The 24259-nt window shown below is 39.1% G+C and overlaps 1 protein-coding gene across 2 annotated transcripts in view; it reads right to left on the bottom strand.

The window, feature by feature from the left end:
• Window positions 1–24259, bottom strand: part of LDB3 (LIM domain binding 3) — a 157199-nt gene that overhangs the window by 62801 nt on the left and 70139 nt on the right. The window contains exons 5-9 of one of the 2 annotated variants that reach the window (XM_075841713.1): window positions 21302–21324; window positions 17430–17633; window positions 6877–7046; window positions 5610–5646; window positions 4222–4490 (exon numbers count right to left, since the gene is read on the bottom strand). In XM_075841713.1, coding sequence (XP_075697828.1) covers window positions 4394–4490; window positions 5610–5646; window positions 6877–7046; window positions 17430–17633; window positions 21302–21324 — 531 coding nt within the window. In that variant the 3' untranslated portion in view covers window positions 4222–4393. Of the gene's footprint in view, window positions 1–4221; window positions 4491–5609; window positions 5647–6876; window positions 7047–17429; window positions 17634–21301; window positions 21325–24259 lie in introns of those variants that run through there. The other variant, XM_075841714.1, reaches the window with a different exon arrangement.

Genomic DNA, 24259 nt, shown 5'->3' with positions numbered 1-24259 from the left:
AACTTTTCAACAGGGAGGGAGGAACTATGAGAAGTGTATGTTCTGTCTTTGAAAGGGGGTTCAATGCGTGTGCGTCCAGTGGTGAAGGGGGAGTTCTTCAGCAAGGGAAAATGGTTTCCAGCGGTTCCCTCAAGGAAAACTGGTTAAAAACCACTTATGTACAATATTTGTCACTTATGTGGATAGATATCATTGTATATGTACTAGAGATATTTTTTTTGTCAACGTTTTTTTATAAACTTTTTTATCTTAGTGCTATACTATCATACCGGCTAATGTCCACAACAATCAATTAGATATTGTCTAGTGTTCCATCTAAAAGACAAGCAAAGTAATCTCCTGATATGTATTTATTACACAAATTATTATACCACGTCTGTGTGTTGATAAACTCATCTATAACGGTGTTTTATAGAAGCAGGACATTTCAGAAGTTGGGGATATATATTACATAATTGCCAGATTAAAATAGGTTTGAGACCATGTCCATTTCATTACTATACAATCCCCACAGAGGATAGAGGATTAGGTGGCTGGCAGATACCCTTTATATCATTTATATTTCTGATAACTATAGAATTGACTCGTAAAATCAAAACTATCTAGAATCTGTAGTCAGTTAAGCGTGTCTGACAGTCCCTAATATTTGTTTAAGGGCAGAACTACCAAAAACAGCAATCTAATTTATATGGATAGCATAATTGTGGATAGTTTGATTTGTTACGTCACTAGCTAGTATAAATGGTCAATATTAGGAATTTATATCATGTTTAGATAAAACCATTTGATACAGCAATGCAATGATAATATGAGTTGCAATTGCATTGACGTTTTCTTTTGCAATCCGTATTAAAGAAAAAAGGTAAAACAGTCATTCCTATTTTATCTTACAATGTGTGATGAAGATTTAACACTACTCATGTCCTTCAACTTTTTTGGTCAGTCAACTTTTTCTCACTCCCTCATACATGCTTGCATTCATATTAATTGTCATAGAGAAAGGGGCTTCCAGACAGTGCATATCTCCTGGAGGAGGGGGTAAAGGCTCTTTTACACCGGCCGATAATCGGCAGGTGCAGCGAGTGCCGATCAATGAGACATCGTTGATCGGTGCTAGTTTGCTCCTGTCACACGGAGCTATGGATGGGGTTGAGTGGTCATTGCTCTGATCGCTCGTCCTCTTACATTATTATCATGTCGGCGGCGCGTCCCCCTGTTTACACAATGTCCATATCTTTACTGCCACTGCGAGCAGGACATTGTGTGGATTGAGATCTTATCGCATCAGTATTCCCGTAGAAATGATAAATTGTGGCAAAATGCAAGTATATTGAAGTTTGAATACTTTGTAGACTGTAGCCGCATACAAAGGCCATAACTTGCCATCATTTTAACACTTTTATTAAAGGTGCGATACCTGGACCTCCCGTACTTTAAGTGAACCAATCTTAGATCACCATAGGGTTCTATTGTGATCTAAGTTCAGTTCAATAAAGCTGCGGGAGATCTGGGGATTGTGGCCGTAATGCCATGCTAAAATGAGTGCAAATTAAAGACATCTGATTCAAATATATATATAATTTAAAGAGGCTCTGTCACCAGATTTTGCAACCCCTATCTCCTATTGCAGCAGATCGGCACTGCAATGTAGATTACAGTAACGTTTTTATTTTTTTTTAAAACAAGCATTTTTGGCCAAGTTATGACCATTTTTATATTTATGCAAATGAGGCTTTCTAAAGTACAACTGGGCGTGTTTAAAGTAAAAGTACAACTGGGCGTGTATTATGTGCGTAGATCGGGGCGTTTTTACTTCTTTTACTAGCTGGGCGTTGTGAATGGGAGTGTATGATGCTGACGAATAAGCATCATCCACTTCTCTTCGTTAACACCCAGCTTCTGGCAGTGCAGACACAGCGTGTTTTCGAGAGATCACGCTGTGACGTCACTCACTTCCTGCCCCAGGTCCTGCATCGTGTCGGACGAGCGAGGACACATCGGCACCAGAGGCTACAGTTGATTCTGCAGCAGCATCAGCGTTTGCAGGTAAGTAGCTATATCGACTTACCTGCAAACGCCGATGCTGCTGCAGAATCAAATGTAGCCTCTGGTGCCGATGTGTCCTCGCTCGTCCGACACGATGCAGGACCTGGGGCAGGAAGTGAGTGACGTCACAGCGTGATCTCTCGAAAACACGCTGTGTCTGTGCACTGCCAGAAGCTGGGTGTTAACGAAGAGAAGTGGATGATGCTTATTCGTCAGCATCATACACTCCCATTCACAACGCCCAGCTAGTAAAAGAAGTAAAAACGCCCCGATGTATGCACATAATACACGCCCAGTTGTACTTTTACTTTAAACACGCCCAGTTGTACATTAGAAAGCCTCATTTGCATAAATATAAAAATGATCATAACTTGGCCAAAAATGCTCGTTTAAAAAAAAAAAAAACGTTACTCTTATCTACATTGCAGCGCCGATCTGCTGCAATAGGAGATAGGGGTTGCAAAATCTGGTGACAGAGCCTCTTTAAGAAACACTAAATTTAAAGGGTAGCTAAACTTTTTAAAAACTTTTGACATATCATAGTGACATGTCAGAAGTTTTTATCGGTGGGGGTCTGAGCACTGAGACCCCCACCAATTGCTAAAACAAAGCAGCAGAAGCGCTCGGGATAGACTTTCTATTAAGCCTGTATACTGCTCCGAGGAGGGTCGAGCAGAAACAAAGCGGCACAGCGCTCACTTGAGCGCTTCTGCCGCCTCGTTTTAGCCCTCGGTGAGGGTCTCAGTACTCGGACCCCAACTGACATGTCACTATAACTTTTTTTTTTACGTTTTTCAAACGTTTAGCTACACTTTAAAATGAGCTCTTGAATTTAATATTAATATCCTCTCTAATACTATATGGAATAACCCACCTTCATTTCAAAGGTCTACTAGTAACAGACAAGTAAAGCAGTTGCCTGATAATATAGTCAATGTTAAAACGAAATATTTCATTATTGTTGTCAGTCCACTGATTGATACAAACAAGAGTGATTTCTTTTTTTTTCTTTTATTAACCACTTTATTTTCACAACACAAGCACATAATGTGACTCTATAAACACAGAATATCATAAGCAAATGCAATACAAGAAAGTTAATGTGTAATTCAAGCATGAAAGCAAACCAACATCAAAACCAATCCAAGACTATCTTATATTACATCATTATCTTGACTGCCTATTGTGAAATACCTAAGGAAACCTCATAAATTCAGCCAACTAACAGTAATATCTTCTCTAGAATTCCACTCATGAAAACTTATTTTATATCATAACTTTTCTACAAACTCTTTCTAATTTTAAAAGTGATTGTTTGATCCTGACTTGAAACTTTTCTTCCTAAGCAGACTATTCTTCACATGTTTATTAACAATTGTTTGTATTCATTTAATGGAGTTTAATCTTTATGGAGTAGTAACTGTCATTACCCAGGACATGGACTCTGTGCTAGAGAACACACACCATAAAAAGTAATGATGAGTCACAAAAGCCTGAACGCTAAATTCTAACTTTTTCTATATACTTAATAAATAAGAACTGACCTAGAACTACAAGCTCTTAACAATAATGATCAGAGTATGATCATTAAAGCGCAAAACCGTGGCAAGTATACACACGCTGTACAAACGTAAAAGCTTATAACTCACTTAAAGAACTATGTGCCCAATCATTGCAGGGCTTTCAAATGTACAGATATTGTCAGCACCCACCACATGGAGCATATGGTTAGCAGAAAAGTAAGAAACCGCACTACTGAATATAACTCATAAGCAATATTAATGACCATTGGCAATATTGGTATATGCAACCCATGGGTCCGCAATCACGTATCGGGAGCGGTCATATAGGCAAAAAAAAAGCAGAACTAATATTGCCCTCCCTCCACTATAAATTCACTCTTTTATACCCCTAGCAGTGCTAGTCAGACAGCTAATCCATCAAGCCAGTGTCCATTATTCACCTGCATAGCAGGCATGTACCTCACCCAATCCTACAGCAACAGCTTCAATCCTACATTCTAAATTACCAGCATATACAGTGATCACACAAATCCTGAAAAATGTTAGGTTACAGATTATTTTTATTTATTTATAGGAAATGAAATACAAGAGCTAGTTTATTTTTTATGATTCCAAACAGAATATTAAATGCAAACTCAAAGCAAATACCAGCTACTATTATGGTTCAATTTATAATGGTGGGGTAAATTAAGGTGAAGACGGGCACTGTAACAACAAGCCCTTGTGATTTTTCTATTTATATATTTATATTTTTATGTGTATGGTGTGTAGTAGATTGTTTATGTTCATTGCCTTTCAATAGATATGGTGTTACACGTGGGCATTTAGCTTTTAACATTAAGGATTTGTGCCGAAAGGCCATGATGCCAGGTGCGCAATTTGGCAAAGCGTGGGCTGTTACGTTCCGTTTCAAACTTTTCCCTGTGGCATGGAAAAACAGAGAGAGAGAGAAAGAGAGAGAGGAGGAATAAAGGGGTTAGGGACAGTGACCTTCACTCCCCTGCCTACAAACATGGCAATTTATTTGGATTTTTCACTATGCCAAGATGGCCTTGGTAATAAGTAGCTAACCCAAAGAATATGGGTGCAGATGAACCGGGATTTTTGAGAAATAAAGTTCAACTGGCAATAATATTGAACTGGAGGTTGGCATGCAAACAGATGGTTGCTTTCTCCCCTTTGGCTGGCACCATAAAACCAGTAATATCCCTCTTCCTACAGATATAGTTGGTTCATTATTTCTGGTCTCATTGGTGTATTGGGCGTCATTTAGTGGTCATGCTCACTAGTTGAGCTTTGATCGAGCATTGCGCTGACACTCCTATTCTAAAGAGAAACTTTCAATGGCTGTAAACTGTGTGAGTTGGTGTGAGTAGATGCCCACAACCATGTTTTATTATGAAAGCCAGACACTGTAGAGTTAGACAAAAATATATAGAATTCTCGTATTTTCAGCTTTAGCTAAACCCTTCTCTTAAACTGTGCTAAGCTGAAAGTATTATAGCATTAAAGAAAAAAGCTTGAATAATTTCACTTTCTACTTCATTGTGAGACGAGCCCACTAGGCTCACCCCTAGTTCTGGTTCACTCCACCACACCCAGATGGGGAAGGAAGTTTTGGCCTACCTAAGCTGGGCCTTCTTTTGCAAGTATGCTCTCTTCCAGCATGCCGTGTGCTATGTAGACTGGCTTTTGTAATTTTCTGCCGTTCATTTTTGTGAACGGTAATAATAATTGCATGAAAAATGTCTCCCAACTTTCATGTACGTTTAAACATTCTTATATAAAGATTACTATCCAAATAAATTGCTCACTTAATCCCACAACATCATATATAGATGAATTTTCTAGAATATACATTTCTATTTTTTAAGAAGAAATGGTCACCACTTTTTTGACTATAGCCAATTAAAAAGCCAATAGCAGATTAACTTCAGTGTTAAATCCGGTTTAAATTTGTGTTTATTAATTCTGCTTGAGAGCTTTAGGCATTTTGTTATCAATTAAGATGGCCGCATGGTTCTGCTGCTAGTTGCCTACCTTGATCTTCTGAGGGCATCTTCATCAGGGTCTTGCACTGCAAGAGGGAAGTTAAATACATTTTAGGAATATTTGAGAACAAAATAATTTCATATATATGTACATATAAATATATATACACAGTATATATATATATATATATATATATATATATATATATATATATATATATATATATGTAATATAATCATACACAGTAGGTACACAAGTCACATACTGTATGTTTACAGTAAAAATCATGTATCAGGATGGCAGGGTATGATGACCAGGACATCTATTGTTTGGTAGGTTGAAGTCTTAGGCCTCATGCATAAGACCATAGAGGTGCATATGGGCCTTTACTGTACCTCCATATCCCTCCAACTTAAAGGGGTTGTCTCAAGATTAAAAGTTATCTCCCAACCACAGGATAGATGATAACATGATGATCGATCAGGGTCTGAATGCTTTGACTAGAATAGGGTCCCAATCTTCCAAATAAATTAAGCGGCAGTTTGCACTTGTTTAAGGGACTGCCGGAGATAGCCGAGTACAGTGCTCGGCTATCTCCGGCAGTGCCATAGAAAATGAATGGAGTAGCACAGCGCTAGCGTTACCTGCCGCTCCTTTCATCCTGAGGTACGGGACCGGCCTGATAATCGGTGGGGGTGCCAGCGGTCGGACCCCCACCGATCAGTATGTTATCTCAGGATGGTGTTATCACCTAAGTGGTTAGGAAATAACTTTTAATCTTGAGACAACACAAGGCATAAAGAGTTTTTTCTGTCAGATTTCAAATGAAGAAATGTTGGCATACTCCGTCGGATGCAGTATGTACAGAGCTTTTGATCTATTTAGTGAGAATCTCATAGTACATATGGCATCTGACGGAGCGTTGTACGTTCCGTATGGAACTTCTTGTGCTGCCATACAGCCTTGGTGCCATATACTTAAGGCTTGAACATAAGAGAATTATTATAGTATGTTTATATGATTATTATTATATTATTGTAATATAAAAGTGTTCATATTATTAGTATTTTATACTGTGGACAATACGTATCTCATAAATTTGCTCTTAAGGCAACTAACATACTTAAAGTCAATATGACCAGAGTGTAATCTCTGAGTGTAATTTCCCCTTGGGGTATAACATTTTTTGTTTTCTGCATAACTAATGGCAGTCTCATGTACAGTAGATGTGGTTCAAATAGTGAACACTTGATCAACAATAAAATAGTTCATATTAATTTACAAATTGAAATCATAGACATAAAATTCTACTCACTGTATTCTGTTCCTGTAATCTGTGCAAGGACACGGAATGACTTGGACTGCAGGTTGGCAGCACGACGTGCCCATTCATCAATTTCATATTCACTTTTGCCCTGATTTTTAAGCACAGCCTGATATACTGGAGAAGCAATGTCTACATGAGGATCTTTAACTGGGACGTTACTGCAATGTAGAAAGAGGGGAGTTGAAGATTTGCTACCAGTAATTCATATGTCCATTTTATGTGGAATCGAGATCACCAAATATACTGACTGTGATATCTAGGAGAAAGGTCAGTGAATATATTTGACATTTGCACCTGTTCAATGTTGACGATCTCTATCATCTCCAGCACTGAATGGCATAGGCAAGTCTTGCATTTAAAAGGAAAAATAGCAGAATATGTATATTTCTGACCAGAATTGAATTATGATTACCGTAATATAGTTATAATTTAGTATGACCCTACTCCTTATTTTGTTTTGGGGGGCATAATTGAGTCCTACATTCGCTTATAAAAATTTAGATAATGACTTAGATGCCCATTGCATCTTTATATCAACAGTGAGTCAAAAAGAGAAAGTACAAGATATGTCCAAATAGGAGCAAGGTGATCTTTATATACAATAAAAGTGTTCACAATGCTTTTTAGTAGGGGTTGCGATAAAATATCACATATGGGTTATGTGGAGACTTCTGTGTAATACAAAAATGTTGTGCGATGCAGTGTATTCAACTTTATTTTTCTTCTCATACATTTCACTCCTGGGATGGACTTAAAGAGGGTGTCTACTTTGGAGAATATAATTTTGTTTGAAGGATTTCCTAAAAAACTGATCAAAGCTAACCCCCAGTGATCTGCTGTAGTCTGAGGGGGAACTCCGCAACAAGTTCATTGAGCCTGCAGTGCCACCACGGGGGGAAAGGAAGCATTACACAGATCCCATAGAAATTAATGGACTGTCTGTGTAATGCAGGACATGCCGGATCCTCCAGAGTGAGACACTCTTTGAAGCCGCTCTCCACTGTAGATAATAGATGAGGGTCCACAACATCTTTCAGCATTTGGCAAAACCTCACTTCTACTGGCCTTTGGCATTGCAACTGCATTAAGTTGCAAACATAGTAAGATTCCATTCTAGTCTCCGATGTTTGTTGTAAGGTCTCGACTGCTGCGAAATCTGGACCTTAGAGCTTGCTTATCATTTGCAGCATTAATTAATAATTGGTTAACGACTTGCTAATCGCTAATAGAATTTAATATTACATAATATTAGGGACTATGACTATGTTCACACAGGGCAGATATGCTGCATAAAAGCACACAGCGTATCTGTCTTGGGCACCATAGGGAATTCCGGCCCTAAAAAAACGCATTCAATTGTGGTGCAGTTTTTCGACTGGAATGTCTGCTGCGGAAAGCTGCACAAAAAAAAAATTATGTCATACTTACATAGCCATAGCGACGCGTCCCTCTGACGTCCTGCATGCCGGCCCCCTGGGATAATGTTTCATCCCATGTGACCTCTGCAGCCTGTGATTGGCTACAGTAGTCACATGGGATGAAACGTCATTCCAGGAGACAAGCTTTTCCACTGCAAAAAATTGCAACATCTGATATATGTTGCGGGTTTTACCTAGTGTCTAGAAAAGGGGACATGGTGCAAAATATTGGTCTAAAGTAAGCCGACCTAGAGGTAGCGTAAGAAATGGAAAAGTGCCTAACAAGCCTAGCAAGCTGCGCCAAGGTTATCATGCAGCATGCACCACTCTGATAAATTTGGCGCATCTTCTGCCTGCGGGTCTAGTTATAAGCTGTCTAAATTTAAGACCATAATAATAAATCTTCCACAATATCTCTACGTGTCGCTCATTTTGTGAACGTAATAAATTGTACTTCCAAATGGTATGAGCTTCTCATGAATGTACATAAAGAGAACTATATACAATCCAGCATAAACAGAACTTCCACATAGCGGATGACTTATAAAATATTATTTTTCACTACTGCCAATATGTAAATGCAAGAACTTGCCTAAGGAACTTAATATACAATATATTTATATTAAATGACTAAATAACATTTGTTTTAGGCCAGGTTCACATAGGTGCAACAATTGAGGGACTAGGAACAGTTCTAAGAAATGTTCCTTAAACTATTCTTCCTAAAAACATATGGCACTGCATGAAAGATATGAACATGCCACGTTTACAAGCTATTTTGTACATAGTGGGGGAAATGGGACAGGAACAATACACTTAGAGCTTGCTGCCATTTCCAAAAAGTGCAGAACACTACAATTGGCAGAAAAAGAAATAGCAGTTATCCTGCCACTAATATTCTACATCTGGTGACTGAGATTATACAGCAGCATTATATTCCCTGTGTCAACATGGCCTAAACGATGCAAACAAAGGCTTCATTAATTAAAAAAAGTCTGTATTTTTTTTCTTTTAAAACTGTTTGACTTGTCCATTGGTTGGGTCTGGTATTGCAGGTCATCCTTTACCTTAAATAGGGATAGGCTGCAATGCTACGACCCGTTTCATCGGGAGGAGTGATGGTGCTTCGAGAAAAAAGCAGACCCTGTTACTAAACCTGGAAAGCCCCTTAAATGTTACCGGTGTTCGAATGTATTTATGTGCGATACTATTTACCTGGGGCCTACACACAGCTGTAGTCAGGTAAGAGTTGTATGTTGCAATACAGTTGTTCTTAAAGCGGTGGCACGATAAACTCTGTATGCAGCCCTCGCCTTGGCGTTGTATTAGAAAATGGAAGAATATTTTGGATTTTTCTTTAAGAAGCCTTTATTTGCATTGTCTTTTATAACACAATGTATCCACACACATAATAATGAAGAAATCAATCACACAATCAAACCTCTCGACTAAATTACATTGTTTTTCAAGGCTTGAACTATGGCTATTACTATCTTCATTGGTTCCATTTAAAGGGGTTTTCCAGCCAATAAAAATTGATGGCCTATCTTCAGGACAGGCCATCAATAGCTGATGGGTTGGGTCCGACTTTCAGGACCCTCGCCGATCAGCTGTCTTGAAGGGGCTGCAGCGCTCAGCTTCTTTCCTACTTGCCCACTGTGAATCGTCGACATGCATTTAGCGGCGATTCACAGGTATTGCAGTCTTCTTCTATTCACTTCAATGGGAGAAAAGGCTGCAATACCTGTGAATTGAGGCTAAATGGGTGTCAAGGATTCGTAGTAAGCAAAAGGAAATGAAGGGGAAGACGCACTCTTACGAGCACTGCAGCCCCTTCAAGACAACTGATTGGCGGAGATCCCAAAAGTCAGACCCCGACCCATCAACTATTGAGGTTAGGCCATCAATTTTTAGTGTCTGGAAAACCCCTTTAAATAAGCACATATACTGTATGTGCTATGGACTGAGTATACTTCACATACAGGTTTGATTGTGTCATCATCAAAAGAATAATAATAATATGACATTAACTGTTGGTTCTTGGTATATATATTTCCACATTATAAATCTGTAGCAAAGGATAATTTTGTCGAATGTACTTTACCCGGAGCAGGTTTGACTGAAAGGTCCTTGCATGAGCTTGTACAATAGATACAAATCAAAAGAATTGTTGGTCACACTAGACCTGTTCATGATGGATGGTGACTGCTTACCACTGGGAGAATTGGGACCTCAAGATGGAATTACGAAGTCTGTTAATTTTACTTAGCAGTTAATTTAGATCTAATGTGTACTAATACGAATATCACTCCAGCATGGAATCACAACGTTTGGTTGTGGCAAGTTTATTGCACTTTTTATTTTTTCTGGTACAAGGACGAGACACTAAGAAAACTGTATTCTTTCAATTGCTCAAGTTCCTTAATAACTGGTCACCATAAGACAATATATTAAACTAGTCAGAATAGCAAATTCGATATAATATTTGGGACGACTTTTACACAATAAATGAGAATTTCCAGCTACCTCCCTTGTCTAAATTAGCCATAAACTTCTATTTGTACCATATTTAAAATGGAAATAGGCCCAAGTGAAATGCTAACAAAGCAATGCATGGTAAGAAATATATATGGATACATATCAATAGATATTTTTTAAGCCGGCAAAGACCCTAAGGCTTAGAAATATATTCCTACATATTTAGTATCAGTTACATATTGACTGTGAGGTATGTGTTAAACAGGCTAGAGAAAGCACAGATGGTAGAAAAAGAACAGTATTTAGACATGTGGCAGCCACATACAAACTAAAGCAAGCACATGGATCGGTCTTGTAGAAGTGTCTACAAGTGACAACAGTCATATGATGGCCAGTGGGATCAGTAATACAGAAGGTCAGCTGACCTTGCCAGATTTGGAAAAAAGTAGATAGGAATAATCTCATATCCTGTAAGACGAAAAAAGAACGCACCCAGAACAACTTACAACTCAACAAGGTCAACTGTTTATAAGAATCATTGCACAGTCAAAGACATCTTATTCGCCAATGTTAAATAATATAACTTTCTCTGAAGTGCTCATCACTAGTAAGAAGCAAACTATACACCAACTGTGATGAAGCAAGTTGCGTATTATTAAAGGGAATCTGTCACTAGGACAAGCTCCTTACAATTATGGCATGGGGCAACAATGGTAGCCACTAAATACTCAATGGTGGAGTTGAAGTGAAATGTGCCGTATACATGAATGCAGCATCCTGTCTCTTAAAGGCTATGTAAACCTTTGAAAGGCCAACATTTTTAAAAAAAATAAATAAAAAGGTGTATCAGTGTGTCTTGTGTAACTTTTTAAATACTTTTTATTAAAAATTATTTTTACTTTTTTAGATAGAGCTGCCCTGTATCTAGCACTATGCCAGCTGTATCTAGCACTATTTACTGAATCCGTCAGTCCTGCGGACCTGATGGGTTCAGATTCGGCATCTCTGACACACAGGATTGAGCTGTTAACAATCACATCTAAGTTATGAACTTAAATGCAATAGATTACAGGTGGATCCTGCATGTCAGAGACACACAGGACCCCCCACACTGAACCCGTCAGGTCCGCAGGACTGACGGATTCAGTGAGTAGTGCTAGCTGAAGCTGCTTTGTATAGAGAATACAGGGCAGCTCTGTCTAGAAAAGTAAAAAGGCTTTTTAATAAAAAATATTTACAAAGTTACACAAAACACACTGATACACCTTTTTATTAAAAACGAATAATTTGCATTTCCAAGGTTTGCATAGCCTTTAAGCTTTCTGCCAGTAAGAAGTTCCCTTTCTCCTTCTCAAAGACATTTCATATGCCTGGGAATGGTTATATTGAGTCCCAGGAGTGTCATGGGAGGCATCTGTGCACTTCCGAGTGGTAGAAAGGGTACACTGAGGTGTGGTCTACTACATTAGCATATTGCTACTACATTAGCATATTTGACATGGGCCAATGATCAGGCAAATGCGGGTTCATATGAATGCTCGCTCCCAATCATTTCCCTGTGTAATAAGGGCAACGATCAGCTGATGAATGAGCAAACACTCGTTCCTTGGCTGATCTGCTCTTTTATGCAGCACTAAAAATCATCGTTGTCGGGAGCACATCTTCCTGTGTAATCAGAAAGATATTCTGCCAACATGATGACAATGTGTGGGGACGAACGATCGTAGTAACAAGTGCTTGTCCCTCTACATATCCAATCGTTGCTCCATGTGATTGGAGCAAACGAGCGCCGATCAACGAGCTGACGATTTACACAGCCCATGTCGGGTCATGTATTAGTACCCTTAGGGACATTTAGTTGCTGTATTTGCATTTAAAGGGTCCGTAATATTGTCTACTTTTACCAATGTAGACAATAACTTTTTTCTCATCAATAATTTGCTTTTGTGACTATTATCTAAAATGTAATAGGAAATGACTTGGAGACAATGTGTAAAAATATTAAGTTAATGTAGCAGGAATACTTAGAATGACTTTTTAATACAAAAACATCCCTGTGGAGTGTAAAAACACGATAAATATCCACCTAAGAGGAATAAACCTAGCCTTTGTAGGATTAAGTGAAATAACGTCTACTTACAGCTCGGCTGTTTCAGGAGCTCTGTGAGTGACGCGACCAAACCCAACAGGCCAGTGCATTGAGGTTTGGTAACCATCATTATGGTGATGTGATGGGCACAACAGAGTGACGTTAGTATGAGAAGTAAGTTAATAAGGAAAGAATGGGTAAAGAGGGGGAAAAAAAGAGGAATATAGTCAGTAAAGGAAAACAAAAGCATAATTAACATGAAAACATGGTCTTAAATACATAAGGTAAAGGATCCAACAAGCTGGAACGGCTATGATGGAGTGAAAGTGAACCTAAAACACAGAGCATAAGTTGATCAAGCCATTCGCTTGACTACTAGTTGTAAAAGTCAATATGCATTACAAACTAATGCAGTCAACTTGAAAACAAGTAAATAGGAAAAAAACAATTGTATTACTATATTAATATTCAGTTGTACAGTCCGTTCTATTAATTTATATTTGACCATTCTTGTATCTGTGCTTCACTGACAAGACTTCAGTGGTCTCGGAAATATATTATTCTTCCATTGATTTTCCCAGTTAAAGAAGCAACTATGTGAAATAAATAAGACCATAATACAATAAACACCGGGGTATGAAGAGTTACTGCAAATGAAAAAACACCGCAAATTGACAATTACAAATCCATATAACCGTTGACTGTGACTGGCACTCGCATTGTATACATCTTGGGTAAACTGCGAATAATTGTAAATGGTATGTTCATACTTTGCTATGCTGGTAGCTCCGTAGTCAAGTTACAGATTATCCTGGTTCACTAAGCATTGAGTGTATGGTGCTGGTCTATCCGAAATTCTGTATGTCTGAAACCATTTCACTCTTTGCTTTACTTTTGTGTATTCTGACTCAACTTCCTCCTGCATTGGGGTTGACCCTCAATATATTACTTAGGACAGGGGTCCCCCACATTATGTAAGTCGCAAGGCACGTTCAAAAACAGAGGGTGTTGTGCTACATTAAAAGAGAAAAGCCCTAATGAAGTTATTACCAATTGTTATGGCTTTTACCCTAGTGTTAACTGCCAGTGATATGGCTTTGAGCCTAGTACCAAGTTCTAGTAATACTTTGACCTTCTTGGTGCCACTAAAGGGCACAATAGTATCTGCAGGTGCCAACATCTCGGAAACAACATATTGGAGGGCAGAGAGACACGTGTGGTGAACACTGTTCCAAGGTCTCATGAAGCTGACTGTAGATAGTTTCTTGCCAGTTTCTTCATTTATATGTCCTAAGGAAGCAGTTAGGAAACGGTCCTATTATCTCAGTTTAGTTTAGATTGGCCATAATCCCCAAAAACTTTCTGGCCCCTTAATACCTCTGACAAACAGTTTCTGAAGCTTCTGTCGGCAGTCGCTACAAGGGAGTCGTAGTTTTAGATGCAGCCATCCAAATGAATGGCACACTGGGTCATCTTATCACCAGCTCTCCTGGCCCATAAAGGCGGTCTTGGCATCTATATGATGTACCAAACCTTTGGGAAATGTTTAAATAAAAAAAGAACGCATTGGGTCTTAACTTATTTTCCATATTTTCTAGAATGGGCACAGAATCTTGTTTGTTATCCACTGATAATATGCTTATCTACTTCTTACTGAAATGAACTGCTAGTATAAAGTATTAGGCTGGATTCACACGAGCACATTAAGTCCGTAATGGACGGAACGTATTTCGGCCGCAAGTCCCGGACCGAACACACTGCAGGGAGCCGGGCTCCTAGCATCATAGTTATGTACGACGCTAGGAGTCCCTGCCTCTCCATGGAACTACTGTCCCGTACTGAAAACATGATTACAGTACGGGACAGTTGTCCCGCAGCGAGGCAGGGACTCCTAGCGTAGTACATAACTATGATGCTAGGAGCCCGGCTCCCTGCAGTGTGTTCGGTCCGGGACTTGCGGCCGAAATACGTTCCGTCCATTACGGGCCGAACATGCTCGTGTGAATCCAGCCTTACAGTTTAGTAATATACATATGCAACATGTTCATCCAAGAAAGGCCAAATGTTTTTTTGTTTTTTTTGGTCTTTTAAAACATCTCCCTCATAACCTACATTGTTTAGTCTAGCACGAAGGAAGTTGAGTCAGTAATATGAAGTTACATAAGACGGTCTCTTTGTGATAAGCTTTGTCTTTACGCTGTATAACATCCATAGACTGTACACACTGGTCATAGGAACATAGATCATATACAATCACGACACACTTAATTGCTACAGACCACACGGCAATGACTTATTCAGCTGTTACATGTGCACAACGTTGCGCAACTGTTCTTGTCGCTGATTCTAGACTGTGACTGTGTCTTCTAGACCGTATTTCCCTGACACAGTATCTGTACCTATTTCTGCATCTGCGCTGGGTTTACTATAGCTATGGTATTTATTTACGCTATCATTTTACTTGTCCTTTTGCTTGTTCAGCTTGACTGAAGGGTGTATTTTATGAGTATGCTATCACTATGACACAACTGACTGAGATTGTTTATTTTTGCTTCTGGACTTGGCATGGGGCACTGCATAAATCATTTTTATGTGGCTATTCATTTTGTTCCTTACAAAATTCTCAGCCAAAATTTGGAAAGATCGATAATTGCACCTAATAAAGTGACACTTTGATGTCATCTAGAATATCTCTTAATTGTATATTTGACTTGTTTTTCTGAAATATCAAATTCTTAAGGGCTGATACTGCTGTAAGTTTCATAACTTCTATATTGTTTCAACAAAGCTAAATATATATACTTCGGCCCAGATTTACCAAGACTGGCATTTCAGTCCGAAGTTCGCTATAGTAAGATGCACAAAATTTATTAAAAGGCGCATGCCTCCAAATAAATATCATATCTTGGGCTGTCAGTGCATCATAAACTGAAATCGACGCCAACTATGAGCTGGCATAGGTTTGCGCGTTAAGTTATGCAAATTTCTGACATAAATTATAGTCAATATGTCTGGCCATGGGTGGCCTCAAGCTAAGACCCTACAAACTTTTTGGTGGCGAGGGTGGCAGAAAATTAAAAAAAAGACGCAAATTTTTGTGCAAAACAGGTTTACACAAAAAATTGCAACTTTTTTGTGGCGTAACTAACTTAATAAATGTCCCCTTTTGTGTAACAAAGTGACACTAGCCTATTGGCTCCAGTAATATGTTTACTATTACATGCTTAATAGATATTACTGCACTTTGCGATACAAAAACATCTTTGGCTTTTGGTGTCTAGTTGAAGCCCTTGGTGGCCACATGGGGGCAGAGATTAGCTATTTTTTATCCAACTGTGTGGAAATCTTTGCTTTGTTACTATCCTGTGGTTGTCATTTACAATGACAATAGTTCAATATTTCGTTATTTTAGAGAATCTATAGATATATTCATCCGCTCACTTTAGGTTTGGTAGTTGATTTTTTTTTTTATATCATCATTATGTTACAGGTGGAGATATAACTGCCATGAATGATAGGAAACAAATCTTGTATAAAATCTTATATAAAACCAATAATTATAGTCGGATTTATGATGTTTGCCTGCAGTTTTCCTAGAAGTTGAACAGAAGGTAAAATCTGCAATTGGCAGGAAAATAGCAAATAGTTTTTTAGGCAACGAAACATCTCGTAGAATAGTTGATGTATTTGTAGTATGTCTGTATGATTAATGTCTTTGTCTGTGAAATGTTTTTATTGCATGGGTTTTCGGTGACAAAACCACCAAGGCCCAGATGAGACTTCTGCTGGTTGATGCCCCGTACAAGCTCTTGGGTTGACTTTTGCATGACTTTAGATGCATTGCAGTGGTGTAATTGCAAAGTGTGTCATTGTCATGGCTGAATTTAATGGCGGATGTTGGCAACACAAAGCAAGCAAATGTGATGAATGGAATTGGGCTACTCACGTTTTTTAGCAGATGAAGTGATTGACAACTTGGGTCTAACTACTTTTGCCAAAAACTCAAATTACATTGTAGCAAATATATCCATTTTGACTTATGCGAATATTTACTGTATTTTTCCAGGAATCCTGGACAGATGTAGCAGAGCTGGGATAATATAGCAGGGTTAGCGGAATTATTTTGAAAACATAACACATTGTAATATCCCAATAAATTGTCTTCGATAAAAAACTGAGCTCAGCGGCATTCATAAACGCTGCTCCGCTATATCTGTACAAGAAATCTATAAACAAACTTTGCTTTCTGGTTTGGAGAATTTTAGAAAATTAAAGTTAAATATAGATTTCTTTCAGTCATGTTGCTCTATAAAAATGATTTTGGGAATAAAAGTCTCAGTCTCGATCATTCTGCATAACAGATCTTGAAAAGTATTGAGGAGTAAAGTTATAAATGAGATATTATGGGACATATAACCTTGTATATCACCGGTAACATGCCATAGATAGCCTTTTTGTGCAACGGAAATCAGTGAACGATAGTAAAGAAGGTGTTAAGATTACTAAAGTGATTACTTTATTTTCCGCCATGCAAGAAAGTGTCGTAGATAACTTACCCCGAGAGATCACTGCCTCTGGCCTGTGCTTGACCAGCAATAGCATCCATAATGGCATCCTGGGAATACATGCTGATGGGGGTGTTATATTGGGCGTGAATAATTGTGGCTTTGCCTCCCGGACCCTTCACCTCAATGGGCTTGTGGGTGGAGAGGGCTGAGTCCTTCAGGGCAATGGGGTTGAATCGTTCCACAAACTCAGAGCTGATAAGAGGTGAAGAGAGGGGTGAATGGTGCAAAAGAGAAGGAGAATAAAAAAAGGGTGATTGTGATCAAGAGAAGCTATAGATGAAGAATCCATATAGATCTGTTTTTTTGTAAGGTTGGGTTAAAAGTCATAGGAAATAACACATGCAGTAATAGCACATAAAACAGACCAAGTAAGATAGAATAGTTTTAGAGATGGTGATTGTGTGTAATTGAGCTCTATCATACAATTTTATGTCCGCAGCTCCTATGCAGATGTATGTGTCGCCATGGTCACATACTCTGTGTAGTCTAATCCTAATATGATTGTAGGAACAGGCTACACAGAGTTTGTTTGACGTCTGTAAACCATAAAATCACAGAAGTCAAAGCACATCACCTCAAATATAGCCTATAACCATAGACTCACATAAGTCTGCACGGGAGCGGCAGGACAATTTGCAAAGTGGCTTTACTTTTTATTTTTTTAGTTGCATTGGAACTATATAAAACATTTGTTTGCAAAGGTGGTCAAAGCATTTAAGGATTAAGTATTTTTTTGCCTTAATTACCATGTAATATTTATCTGTTTTTAGTACACATAGTGTAATAGCTATATATATATTTACATTTTTTAGGCTATCCATGCAGACCTCTTGCTCTGCCCATCCCCAAGCTCAAAGGGAGCAGAGACCTCTAAGTATTGACAGTATTATCTGAAAAGTGCATGCAGGAGGCAGGCAGAGCAGGAAGCCTGTGCAGTGCAGCTTCAGCCAATAGTTGCAGAGCAGGAAGTGATGTCACAAAAGGGGGAGTCGTTTGGCAACTTCTCCTGTACAGAACAGTAGCATAAAGAAGTAGTTATTTCCTGTAGGGTAAAGGACCTATATTGTACAGAGCACCTTGGAAACACGCATTCCAGGGACCAGTAAATAATTAACACTATATTAAATTACCCTAGTAGGTCCATTTTGCTAATTATGAAATGTTGCCTGGTTTTACTTTTTCCCCAGTACTGATGGGCCTGGCGGGAAACACTGCATATATATTCAAAATGTGAATCAGGCGGTCTGCTAACATGACATTTGCCTTTCTTTTTCCATTATCTATATGGTTATTTCCATATGTTTCGGAATTATTTTGTCCCACTTGCTTGGGAATCTTTGCTGTTCAGTAAAGGCTAAATATCTTAAAAAATGGCAGAACATCATTAGTTGAAAATATGTCATAATAAACCTATATTATATTTCCTTTGAATAAAATGCATTACTCCGTGTAAAAAGAGACTTCATGTGCTCTTAGGCTATATTCACATCAAGTTTTCTGGCCTATATTTGATGAGTAGGCCAGGAAAAGCTCCCGACGCATTCGTTAAACGTAGGCTGTGACGGATGCCTAACAGTGTTTTCCATCACCCAAAGGCTATGTTGGTGTCCATTTAACGGATATGTCGTGAGCTGTCATGACCCTTTCAAAACATAGCCATTAAACATATACCATTATAGCCTATGGGTGATGGAAGCCACTGTTAGGCATCTGTTTAATGCATCCGTCACCCTTACAGCGCTGCATAACATGTTGGCGCTATATAAGAAACATAAATAAATAATAAATAAATAGGCTATGATAGGCTATAACCTCATGACATATCTGTTAAACGGATACCTGTGATGGATGCCATACAGTGGCATTCGAACCTTTTTTTTACTGGACTCTGCAAGATGGAAAATCGTTGCCTTTTACTCTATTCCATTGCTTTTTTTCTGGTACAATGATGTACACCAGCCAGATGGAGGCCAAAAGTATACTCTTTTGGCTCCCTGCCTGACAAGTGCATCTGACGATCTTTACTGGGTTTGTTCATCCTCATGCATTTGCATAATGTCGGCAGCACATCCCCTTGTTTACACAGGGAAGTGGGCTGCCGACTAGTGACCATTTTTTGGGTCGCATAAAAGATGCAATCAGTCAAGAGCTCGTTCAATCGATCATTGGCCCTTGTAAAATAGCCTTTACTCTCATGGAGAATAGACAAATTATTTCAATGATAAATATTTGGAACTGCAAAGTAAACTTCTATTACAGGGGTATTCCCAGATTTAAAAATGACCACCTATCCACAGATAATTTTCTGATTGTTGGGGGACTGATCGAGACAGCGGTGGTCCCGAACCCCCAGATCCTTCTCCCTGCACCGCTGCAGTGAGGAGGAACTTGAATAGCACAGCAATTGAGCATGCGCCCGCCGCAATATTCAATGTCTACAAGAATGTTGGAAAAAGCTGAGCGATGTACTTGGCTGTTTCCATCATTACTATAGACTTTGAATAGAGCATGCTTGATTGTAGCTATGTGCTCCTTATTGTGGTCGAACGGTGAGAAGGAACAGGGGGTTTGGGACCCCCGTTGTCACGATCTGTGCGGGTCTCAGTTGTGGGGGCCTCGGTGATTAGAAAATCATCACCTATCCTGTGGATAGGTCATCATTTTTTGATCCTAGTACAACCCCTTTAAGATATGGGCTAGCTCCATAAAATGCCAGACTTTAGACTGTGTAGCAGTCAAATTATTACATTATTCATTAAATTATTTTATGTCTACAACAACAATTTGTTTGGGTCTTTGTGAGTTTCATCGTTTTAGCATATTTCAATCCTGATTCACAGAAGTTGTCATTCTAGATGCAGCAGAAGATGACTGTATATCATTTGTTAGTCAGATGATTTTTATTTATGAATGAATTAGTAAACTGAGATACAAAAACGCAATATAGGTTTCAAGCATCAAGAAAATATTTATTTTAAAAGGGTTCTCCATTGATAAAGGCTATTGAAGAGAGAACGGGATATGTGTTCAATGTTTCCATCCCTTATCCTTGTGTGTGCATTTATCAGCCAGGGACACCCATTTATATAAGGGTGCAACCCTCACTAAGATTGGGGATCAAAGTGGGACATATAATTTGCTAGAAACTTCTTCAATAAATGCTACTGACATTTTTTCTGGAGTACCCCTTTAAAATCATATGTTATTTGGACTTTGCCATGAACTGCAAAGGTAGTATTACACGGGCCGACGTGGGCCGTGTAAACGAGCGCTGCTCAATGAGACAGCTCGTTGAACGGCGCTCGTTTGCCCCTTTCACAAGGAGCTAGTACAGGGATGAACGCTCGTTACTCTGATCGCTCGTCCCAATACAGTTCTATCGTGTCGGCTACACGTCTCCCTGTTTATACAGGGACATGTGCTGCCGACATCAATAAAAGATTATGCATTTAAAATGATACAATCAGCCAATGAACGAGCGTTTGATCGTTCATCGGCTGATCGTTGCCCTGTTTACACAGGGCAATTATCGGGAAGGAGCGTTGTATGAACGTTCGTTTGCCCTATAATAGGCCGGTGTAAAAGGGCCTTTAGTCTACATTGCTCTCTAATAGATTGGGGGTTGTAATTGGTTTAAAATTGTAGAATCACACCAGACATCGAAGTTTTTCTTCAGAATGACATGAAAACATACCACACTCCGGCAGCATGCTCTATGAGCCCCCAATTTACCCTCCGTTACAGAAGGCATTACCTATCTGTTATTTCCTTTCTAAACACCACATGTACATGCTGACCAAAGTAACAGGCCACACAAGCACACCAATCCAAATGAAAGAAAGTAACACTCTTATACTAACTTGGCAACAGTGTTGGCTATAATCTGTAGAGGCAAAAAGAGACATAAAGTACATTGAATAAAGTAAAAATAAACACAGAGACTTGTTATATCTGTATGTTAGAATCAAGGAAAGATTGACCCGTGTTGGTGCTTTGTCTCTTTAACGGAAAGGATATTCAGGAACCTTTTAACTGGAGCAAGAAATGTACAATAAAAATAAATTTGTAATGAATTTGAACTTTTTTTTAGAGAACCTTTGGACTGTGCATTACAGGGAGTATTGAAATAAAACAAAAGGTTAGGGTTTAGGTTTTTGCACATGGTCACATTATTGATGTGTGTTGTATAAATCTGTAATGTAGTGCCCGCTTGCTATGGGTCCATACTATACCACTGTGTGATACCAATGTTATACTAAGAGTTTTTTTTAATATATATAAGTATATGGATTCTATGATAGAACATATTGTGCTTTGTTCTATCACACGTCTGCATGTGGTTTTGCCATGTGCATAAACCCTTTCAAAGTAGATTTCCCTGCAGGGACCGTTACTAGGGGAAGTTAAGAAATTGTGGTCGCACCTGGGTCCTGAAGAATTAGAGGGCCCAAAAGGTTCCACTGTCCCATTCATTAGGATCAGTACTACAATGGGGTAACCGTTACAGATTTTGCATTGCTCAAGTTACGCCTCTGTATGCTGCAGAGAAATGCAGGGCACGCTGGCTTGGATCAATGGATCAATGATTGATCTAAGGCAGCCCTCACCCCCAGATGCCACAACAGCACTTAAAAGACATATACTTAGGAGAAATAAGCACCCAAAAGTAATCCCAGACACTTGGGGTTGCATTGAACTAAGCAGCAATCCGTTTTCTTTGTTCATTGCAGTCTGTTGTGGAGAAAAAAAATCAAAACCATAAAAATATGGAAACTGTAGGATGGCCTTGTTGGAGATAGAGAAAAGACTCTTTGGAAAGAATAATATTTATCAAATTAATTCATTATATTGAATTACCAAATGTAAATTAATAGGATTCTCTTGTTTGGACAATCCATTTTCATATTGTTGGCCCCCCAACAACAATGTGATCATTGGACCCCAGTTCTTGGAGAGAGCATCCATTATCAGGGTTTGCCATTTAAAGAGAACCTTTCACTACCCCAGACATGTGCAGCTGAGTGCACCATGTTATAGGCGCTGCTGCACAGACCCTGGGGCACTTTCAATTAGCTGTGTAGCCTCCGCCGTTCTGGAGATATTGGTGCCGTTATAATTGGTGCCCGATATGTAAATTAGCCCATGTACTGTCAGTGGGGCGATTCTGGACATGGAAAGGGGGGCGTCATAGTCAGAGCTCTGATATTGTCCAATCAGCTGCGAACAGTGTCAGAACAGCTTCTGCTGTCTTCTCATCACTGACTGACAGGATCTGGAGAGGGAAAGAGAGCGCGCACGCGCACATACATGTAGCAGTGATCCTCAGCACAGATGCCGCTGAGGAGGAGAAGCTCTCCTCCTCTCTCCCGCTCCTGTCAGCCAGTGATGAGAAGACACTTATCTCGCGAGAGAGATCACACAGCAGAAGCCGCTCTGACACTGTTCGCAGCTGATTGGAGAGTATCAGAGTGCTAACTGTCACTTCCCCCTGCCCTTTCCATATCAAGGAACGCCCCACTGACAGTACAGGGGCTAATTTAAATATATTGGGTGCCAATAATAATGACACCAATATCTCCAGAACGGCGGAGGCTACACAGATAATTCAGAGCGCCCCCAGGGTCTGTGCAGCAGTGCCTATAACATCGCACACTCATGGCTGCACATGTATGGGGTAATGAAAGGTTCTTTTTAAAGAACATTTTGTACCTAAAAATTTCTACCTTATATAAGAAAATCAGAAATTGGAGCAGTAGCCAGAATTTGTTAAATACAATAAGTTGTTTTTTTTTATGCTTCAAAATATTTTAATTTTTATATTATATGGTGGCATCAATTTTTGCAAAAGTCTGTAAGTTTAAAAGACCCATATTCATCACAAAATATATTTACGAAGAAAACCCCCTCTGTATGCCCTACTAGGGCATATGGACATCATTCTCAGTCAAGACCTCCTTCTATGAGCCAGAGCAGGGAGGCCCCATCAAATATTCCATTTACCCTGTAATAGCTACTGCAGGGAAAATGGATGGCAATGACCGCTGACCGCCGAGGGTTTCCGAAGACGGACCCGTGGTGATCGGCTGACCTCTGGGCTGGCTTTCTTTATAAAAAGAGATTAATTCCACAATGTAATTTGCTGTCTGTACTAGTATTTAAGCAAGTAGACTTTAAAAAAAAAAAAAAAAAATAGCTGACTATATGTTTTGAGTTTGTATCCTGAAGAATACCACTTACACCAAAATACTATTCCTTAAATAGCATTCCTATATTATAATTGCATGACCATGGCTAAATACCCCTGAGATGACCTTTGATTTCATTAAATTGCGTCTGGCATTGGACAGTGTCAGGATGTGACAAAGTTGTAGTCAACTTCATTGGCTGGCCACCTCATTTTACCAGCTTTCATTCAACCCCATGTAAGTATATGGAACATCACTTGACTGGCTGCCAAGAAACATTGGATAGAAACCATTGATGTTCCACATGGAAAGTAAATGTAAAGTACTTTCGAGTGACTCTGAAAGCACAGAATTATTGTCTGTCTCTAAAATTGCATGGAGTCCTTTAGAGTAATAGCCAGCATTAAAATGATCACATGGTAAGGTAGCATTTGAGAGAAAGACCCTTGACATTAAGCAAAGCCTACAAGCTGTTCATAACTATCCACAAATAGAAGATTAAAACAACTGTATTGCCTAAATACTGATCTGAGTAATAGACAGAAAATGTGAGGATTACTCTTTTATCCAGTAAGACTTATAGAGGTGTTATGGCTGCTGGCTGACCCTGGAAAGTATTTTTGAGAGGCATTT

This window comes from Rhinoderma darwinii, chromosome 11, assembly GCF_050947455.1.
Source record: "Rhinoderma darwinii isolate aRhiDar2 chromosome 11, aRhiDar2.hap1, whole genome shotgun sequence".
Lineage (NCBI taxonomy): Eukaryota > Metazoa > Chordata > Amphibia > Anura > Rhinodermatidae > Rhinoderma > Rhinoderma darwinii.
This window is presented reverse-complemented; position numbering and strand designations above follow the sequence as displayed.